General features: G+C 55.8%; 1 protein-coding gene across 1 annotated transcript; it reads left to right on the top strand.

The window, feature by feature from the left end:
• Positions 1-856: 856 nt before the first annotated feature.
• On the top strand, positions 857-3,694 carry MSX1 (msh homeobox 1). Its single transcript, XM_062493375.1, has 2 exons — positions 857-1,310; positions 2,737-3,694. Exons 1-2 carry the CDS (start codon positions 857-859, stop codon positions 3,165-3,167), a joined length of 885 nt encoding a protein of 294 aa, XP_062349359.1. The 3' UTR covers positions 3,168-3,694.
• Positions 3,695-8,179: the final 4,485 nt, after the last annotated feature.

Here is an 8,179-nt window from a genome sequence, read left to right as displayed (position 1 = left end):
GGGCAGGGTCTTCTTCCCTTGGAGAGGTTGCACTCGGGACAGTCCGGTATTTGCCAGTTTTGCAGAATAGCGGGCTCGGGCTCGCTCTCTTCCGCTTTACGAACAGAAAGGCAGGAATTTTTCCAACGTTAATACGTTTTCCCCGAGTTTTGAGCCTTCCCGTCTCTACAGCGGAGCGCTGCGCCTGCTCCCCGGCCTTCCTCTCCTCCCCCTCCTGAGATGAGAGCTAAGGCGTGGAGCGGGGCCGGGGGAATGCGGACCGGGGGATGCGGGGCGAGGCGGGACTGGGGGATGCAGAGCGGAGCGGGGCCGGGGGACGCGGAGTAGGACTGGGGGACGCGGAGCGGGACCAGAGAATGCGGGGAGGGACCGGGGGATGCGGGACGGGACCGGGGAATGCGGGGCGGGACCGGGGGATGCGGGGCGGGACCGGGGGATGCGGGACGAGGCGGGACTGGGGGATGCGGAGCGGAGCGGGGCCGGGGGACGCGGAGCGGGACTGGGGGGCGCGGAGCGGGACCAGGGAATGCGGGGCGGGACCAGGGAATGCGGGGCGGGACCGGGGAATGCGGGGCGGGACGGGGCGGGGCGGGGCGGGGCGCGCGGGACGCTCCGACGGCGATCCAGGCCCCGCCCCCCGCGCGCCGCCGGGGATGCAGCCAATGGGGCTGCGCGGCCCCGCCCCCCGCGCGCTGGTTGGGCGGAGCCGCCCGCGCGCCGCTTTATGAGGCGGCGCCCCCAGCGCGGGGCCGGAGCTTGCTGGCGGCTGTCCGCGGCCCCCGTGCCCCGGCCTCATGAGCGGCGGCGCTGCTCGCTCCCGCCCGGCTCTGCGGTGGCGACGGCGGGCCGCCCCTGCATGGCCCCGGCTGTGGATATGACCGCCGCGCCCACCGGGGTCCGCAGCGACGAGCTGCCCGCATCCGCCTTCAGCAGTCCCGGCGGCGGCGCCCTCCCCGTCGCGGCGGCGATGGGCGGGGAGGAGGAAAGCGACAAGCCCAAGGTCTCCCCATCCCTCCTGCCGTTCAGCGTGGAGGCGCTCATGGCCGACCACAGGAAGCCGGGAGGCAGGGACGGACCCGAGGGCGCCGGGCCCCCGCCGGGCGCTGGGCCGGCCGCCCGCTCCAGCCTCAGCCCTCGGCTGGGCGCGCTGTCGGCCGAGGCGCCTCCTTCCCCGCTGCCCCTCGGCGGGCACTTCTCCGTCGGGGGACTGGTCAAGCTGCCCGAAGACACGCTCGTCAAGGCGGAAAGCCCCGAGAAGCAGGAGCGGAGTCCCTGGATGCAAACCCCGCGGTTCTCGCCGCCTCCCCCGAGTAAGTAATGGGATGGGAGCTCTCTGGGGCGGCTGCGGCCTTCCCGTAGGGGCGGGCGGACCGAGGGCAAAGCGGAGCGGGTGGCCGGGGCTTTCCTGTCGCTTTCGCCCTGCCGTGCGTTTCGCGCTTTTCTCGCCAGTTCGATCTGTCTAAAGTACTGAACGGATTCGAGAATGTGCGGAGGGTGGCTGCGAACGCACAGGAAGAGTGGCTGTGCCAGGGTGAGATCTTATGCCAAATGTTGACGGGGGGCGGGGGGGGGCGAGAGGAGAAAAAGCAACACGTCTAGTCTGTTAATTTAACCTGGGGTTCGACCTAGCTACGGAAATTTTGACTCAACACCACTGAGGCTTTCTCAGAAAGTGGCTCAAGTAATTCCGAAAGGATCCGCACAGACCGGTTTCCTAGGAGCGGGAGCTATGCGGGCTTCAGCCCCGCCGGCTGATGTCTTAAATGGTGTATCTCCAAAGTCTGAAGAGCCACAATCAGCGATGGTTTCCTGCTTTAATGCAGAGTGATCCAAATTAATACAGATAACAACATGGGAGCCGAGATCAGAGAAGCCCGTTAATTTCCAGGGGCTGCGCTGAGCCGGAGTCTGGGTAGCATGGGCTGGCTGCCCTCGGCCTGGACGCGCTCCCTTCTTGCCAGGGATCCCGTGGAAAGGGGTGACCTTGGGCTGAGGCTATCCAAGCATTTGGGGTGCCCTTAGTAAAGCTACAAACAGAGATGCTTTCTCTCTCCCTTGGAGAACGTCAGATTTCCCGACAGGACTTGTGTAGAGTACAGCAGCAGTTAATGTATTTAAATTGCAAAGTAAAATTTGCGGATGCTAAGTAAACCCGGGACAGATGGATGCTGAAGGTTCTTAGACATGTTAAATAAGAGGAGAGGAGCAGGCCGGTGAAGAGTAGATAGAGCAGGAGTGTCAATTCAGACCTTGTAATTAATTGCATACTTAATCCGGTTCCCAGGGGCCTAATGAAGAGGGTGTGAGACTGAGAAGCCAGCCCGTTTTGTTTATTTTTTTTCCCCTGTAATCCGATAAAAAGGACAGGACTTTTTTCTGCTTTTTGGAGGGTCATTCTCTTTGTGTCTCCTCTGCATGAGCCAGGGTAGCCGTGAAGGCAGGAGATAGAGGGTTTGTGGGTGTCTGAGTCCTGCCCGTTGCCGTGTTCTTCTCAGCAGAGTCAGAGCTTCCTGATACGAACCACTGCTCTCCTTTTTTGGAACGGGAGATGGGAATTTTAAGTGTGCCCCAGGCAACCCTGGTGGGGGCAGCTTGCTTCGAGTGGGGACCCTACTTCCCCCGTTCCACACCTCGGCTGTGGTAGGGTGGGGACTCTGCAGGTTCTGTGGGGTTTGGGCCCTGCTAACCAAGATGTCTCTCCTTCCCCCCCTCTCCCCCGGCTGCTCCCGGGCACAGGGCGGCTGAGCCCCCCTGCCTGCACCCTGCGCAAGCACAAGACAAACAGGAAGCCCCGGACGCCCTTCACCACAGCACAGCTGCTGGCCCTCGAGAGGAAGTTTCGGCAGAAGCAGTACCTGTCCATTGCCGAGCGGGCAGAGTTTTCCAGCTCGCTCAGCCTCACCGAGACCCAGGTGAAGATCTGGTTCCAGAACCGTCGCGCCAAGGCCAAGAGGCTCCAGGAGGCCGAGCTGGAGAAGCTGAAGATGGCAGCCAAGCCTATGCTCCCGCCTGCTGCTTTTGGCATCTCCTTCCCACTGGGTGGTCCGGCTGTGGCTGGTGCTTCCCTGTACGGTGCCTCCAGCCCTTTTCAGCGGGCAGGGCTGCCCGTGGCTCCTGTGGGACTGTACACAGCACATGTGGGATACAGCATGTACCACCTCACATAGAGCCTGAGGTGAGCCCTGCCTAGCACTGCTGGCTGGCTGCTCCCACTGGCTCCACACACATTCTTTCCCTGCTCCTCTGACTCTTCTCTGTGGACTTCCCCATGGACCCTGTGGCAGAGACTCCTCCAGTCTGGCTCTGCTTGGCTTATCTGCTTCCCCCTCTGATGCTGAGCCCCTCTCCCAGCACTGTTCTGATTTCCTCAGCGGTCCTGGGGAGCTGGCAGAAACCTGAGGCATCGCTTTTTCCAGGTGCAGGGTGGTAATGGGCCAACTGTGTCCTGCTTCTCTGGGTCTAGCTGGCAGCCTGCAGAGAGCCCCCTGCCACGGGGGAAGGAACTGTGGAACAGATGGAAAAAGGGGACTGAAAAACGGGACATTTCTCATTTCTGCAAGGCGAGGTCAAGAGGCAGAAGTGTAAAACAGCCTTTCCCACTCCCATGTAACAGTGCTGTCTGTTACCTTCTTTGCTCCTCCACCAGCTCCTTTGGAAGGGGCCCTGTGTACTATGTAATATACTGTATATTTGAAATTTTATTATCATTTATATTATAGCTATATTTGTTAAATAAATTAATTTTAAGCTACTGTTTAATTGCTTACTTGCTCTTTGCCTTCTCGGGGATGACAGAAGAGGAGATGGAATTTGTGTGTTGGGGGACAAAAGAGAGATTGGCTACAGTAGCCACTTTACCTCTTGTCCAGAAAATTTCAGACTTGAATGGTGAGACGGCAGCTGTGTTTTCAACTTTCTGTATATCCCAGAGCTGCCCTGTCCTCGCAGCTCTTTGAGGTTTTCTCCTTTCCCCCCACTGCTCCTTGCCAGCAGTTCCCTCTGCATCCCTGCCCTGAGAGTGCATGTGATTGCTGCTGCTTCCTCCAGTGGCGCTGGGATCTGTCGTGTTTTTTTTAGCCGGAGGAAAGAGAAAAGTTGCTCCTCTCTCTTCCCGGTCCCGTTTCTGGGAGGGTCCCGGCTGCAGGCCCCGCTGGCTGTGATGATTGGGGAGGGTTTAGCATGCCCCACTCCTCAGCGCCAAGCCTAGCGGGAGATAAAGGGCTTTCACCAGAGCTCCATTTGCCGGCCGAGTTTACTCGGGGGAGCGGAGCCCCGGACTTTGGGGCGGTGGGGAGGAGCGGCGGCTGTCGCGGTTCGCCTGGTGCTGAAGAAGGGGGTAAAGGACGCAAAGGGCGAGGCGGTGTCAGCACCGGAGCCGCTGGGGTATGGGGATGGTGGTGCTGGGCACGGGTGCGAGCCCGGCGGAACCCGCGGGTCTGACGGCTGGGACCGCTCGGCGCCGTGTCTCCTGCCCACCCTCGGGCTTTCGAGCCGCTCCGCCGTTCTTAGCGGCTGGCCCCGCTGGAAACCCGTCCGGTCGACCACAGCCCCGAAGAAACCGCTGGCGACGGCCGAGAGCCCCGCGGGGGAAATCGGCGGACACGCAGCCCCGGCTCCGATCCCGCCCGTGCCGGCGCCGCCGCCTCGCCGCGCTCCCCGCCCGGCTGCGCCCTGAGCCCCCTCAGTGCGCCGCTCCACCCGGTTTGGTTTGACGAATCCCTCGGGTAAGGGAGAGCGTTGGTTTCCTCCTTTTTATTATTTTTTTATTTCTTTTTCTTTTTTTTATCTTTCTTTTAATTTCGTACTTTGTGCTGAGAAACTGGGACTCTATATTTTTTTCTGTCTTTCCCCCCTACCCCGCTGCTTTCATTTACAGCAATTTAAAACGTTAAGGTTGAAGCAAAGTTAGAAGGAAAATAATTAACTGTAATGAGGCTCGGCAATCTTCTGCAGGCACTGTGGCTCCAGCGAGACTGTAGCTGGGGGCGAGGCAGGACTTTTATCATCTCCTGAGTATCAGTGATGCTTTCAATAACTCAGCGAAACAACATACCTGAACACAGTCACTTTCTCCAGAGCTCGCTGCTCTAATCCCCTTTCTCGTATCTCGCTCCGCTGTGGCCGCCCAGTCATTTTTGAGCTGGGGTGAGTCTGGGGCTTCTGTAGTTGTTTGTTTTCTTTTCTTGCCCCCCTTTTTTTTTTCCTGTACTTTTTCCCTAACCCTTTTCTTTTCCGATCATTTCTTTTCTCTGTGCAAATGACAGTGTCTGTGATCCTGACCCCAACGCCGCGCCGGAGAGGGAAAGATCTGTGTCGACTTTTTCCCACGTTGTGTCTCTGGCAGAAAAAGGCTGGATATCTCCAACTTATCTCTCTCTAACCTAGCCTCTGTGCGATTAGATCCCGGGTTTGGGGAGATCTAATCGCGGAGGAGGCCGGGTTTATCCTGTAAAGATGTCCTTAAAATCCGAGAGAGATTTTAAATTTTAAACAGGGAGGGCTACCTCGAGCTGGCTCCCCGCAAGCGCTGCTCCTCTTTGCCGGCACCTTTGGGCGCTGCGGCGCGGGACTCCGGGCAAAGCGGGACCCTTTCATCTCTCTGCTTTGTCTTTTTTTTTTTTTTTTTTTTTTTTTTACATTATGTTAACTCGGGGTGGATATTCGAAGCGCAGGATTCCTATTGAACATGTCTTTGCTTTAAGTTTTCTCCCTGACCCTTGGGCTAAAGTCCTTGGTTGCTCAATTAAACCCAGATGAGAACAATTAATAACTAAGTAATGACAATAAGTTGGGAATCACACGGATGAACGCTCCATGTGAATAGGAAAAGCTCACACAAAAGAGCAAAAAGGATTTGTCGGCTCTTTTTAAGGGGGAATTGGCTTTTCTTTTTTCTTGCCTCTGGCTTACCAGCAAATAAAACTCACTTTTGTGTCTTTGTCGCCTTAAGGATCTCAGTGGGCAGTTGGAAGTGAGAATGGCTGTTTTCCTTTCAACTTGAGGGTGCTGGCGCCACGCAGCCCCAAGGATAGAGAGTAGCCAAAGCAAAGTTTCCTAATAACTCCCCTCTCCCCCGCCACCCCTCCCCAGTCACGCCGGTACCCTCCTCCCCTCCATCCATATCTCCACACGCACTCCTAGAGAGCCTCGGCAGACGAGAGAAAGCAGAGGGGCCCCGAGCACATCCACGTACCGCCACGGACTCACAGCCGAGGCTGGCTCTGCCGTGGGAAAGCGACAGCGCCTTGGTGAGACACTTTCCACGGAGCGTAGGAAATACAGTTCACAGTAGCCAGAGCACCGAGAGGAAGCAAACACAAGCAGAAACACATACAAAATAAAAGAGGAGCCATTTTTCTACTCTAATTCCCACAAGGAAGGGAATGGCTCCGTTACCCGTACACAGGGGCAGCCCCCGGGCGCATCTTCCCCGCACCGGCTCCGTGCAAGCTCGGGAGCCCCGGCTGGGAACGCCGCAGGATCGCGCCCGGCTCCGGCTGTGGCAGAAGGGCAGAGTGGCACACAGAGAGGGCTGAGAACTTAAAAAGCAAGGAAAGGCTCTCCTTCAGTTTTAGCTTCAGAGAAGGTGACTACCGGGTAAACCTGCTGCGCAAATGGTTGGTTAAACCGCGCATTTGTCATCTGCTCTGAATTTCTCGTGCTTTGGGGGTTTCTTTCCGAATTCGCTCTTTCACTCGAAACACAAGTCGGTGCCCCGTCGAATACTTTATCGAATGCTTTCCGTATTGCCCAAACGAAGTGGCAGCTTAAAAGCTTGCTTTCTAAAGTTAGGGCAGGCTAAATTCAGCAAGTGAGTTAGGCGCAGCAGCAGCCTCCTGCTGCTCAGGATTGTGCCTGAGAACAGAACCTTAAGAAATCAGAGGCAAAACCAGGGAAGCTGCCTAACTTGCCCATTGTAAAGGCCAGGGGAAGGGGAGGGGGCTGAGTGCTTCTCAGCAGTGCTTATGATCTTAAATCCAGGCTCATAGTTTTGTGTGAATCTCCTGAGTCACATCAAACCTTTTTCCTAAAAATCTGGAAAGTGAAAGGTCTGTTGAACAAACCGTCAGGACACCTTCAGGAGGAAGTGGGGTGTTTGGCACTAACTTCTTAACACTACCTGAATTTAGGTAAACAGCTGAACTCAGGTATTCTGTATGCAAAGCCAAAATACCAATCACCAGCTTATTAGAGACTCAGAGGTAATTGCTCTTCATCTCTTCTAATGATACATTTGATTTTATATTAGACACGGAGGTGGCCAGAGAGAGCAAAAAAAGCAGCTGCATAAGCAGTCTTGAGACCAGGACACTGCTCAGAGCAGTCATGGGGCTGTCCAAATTAATCCAGCAGAGTGGTGACTGGTGAGTAAGTAACCCACTGCTTGGAATATAATATGCTGTACCCAGTGAGCTCCTGGATGCAATGAGGTAGTTCACTCACTCTCTAATTCTTCACAAAAAGCATGCTGATGTGACTTCTGCCGAAGTGTAAGGGAGTCTGTGGCAGAAAGAGACACCTTCTTCCTGCCTTTTCATAGTTCTAGCCCCCACGATATATTGATATCTATTCATGTCCGTATCACCTATATCGTCTGTATCTATATCTACATCTACATCTACATCTATATAATCTATATATATGCATCTCTAGTAGAATATATTTAAATTCTAACCCAAGGAGTTTGTGGACCTCTGGAATTTTCTTTTATTAGCTTTTAACTCTCTCCACACCTTATGTGAAGCACAGTGGTGTCTGTCCCTGGCCTGAGCAATCTGTTCCACAGCAGGGAGCCTAAAAATGAGGCATTGCGATAATGGGCATTGCAACACAGCTCCTTGGGGCTGGCCCGAGGCCCCTTCTGCAACACGGACCCATTGTCTGTCTAGCTCTGTGGCAGGAGAAGCTGGAAGCAGAACCTGAAGCAACAGCTCTGACTCATTTAACTACGAGTTGTAAATTTTAACGTGCTGCACAGAGAGATGTGGCAGTGATTTGCTTACAGCAGTAAACCGACCGACATTAACTCCGCTCCATTGTACTTCTTCATCTCAGAGATCTTTTATCCCTCCAGGCTGGATCCGGTTCCCACCCTGCAGTGATTAAAGGGAAAGCGAGGAGGCAGCTACCTGGACCCAGTCCCCCTCGTGCGACCAGGAATGTGCAATAAAACCCCCGT

The sequence above is a fragment of the Cinclus cinclus genome, chromosome 5 (genome assembly GCF_963662255.1).
Source record: "Cinclus cinclus chromosome 5, bCinCin1.1, whole genome shotgun sequence".
Lineage (NCBI taxonomy): Eukaryota > Metazoa > Chordata > Aves > Passeriformes > Cinclidae > Cinclus > Cinclus cinclus.
The sequence above is the reverse complement of the archived record's forward strand: the minus strand, read 5'-3'. Positions and strand labels throughout refer to the sequence as shown.

What these genes read in the sequence shown, in the direction of transcription:
- MSX1 (XM_062493375.1), top strand. Translation starts at nt 857, where the DNA reads ATGGCCCCGGCTGTGGATATGACCGCCGCGCCCACCGGGGTCCGCAGC. An exon ending in GTTCTCGCCGCCTCCCCCGA is followed by an intron (nt 1,311 to 2,736) that starts GTAAGTAATGGG and finishes TCCCGGGCACAG; the next exon opens with GGCGGCTGAGCCCCCCTGCC.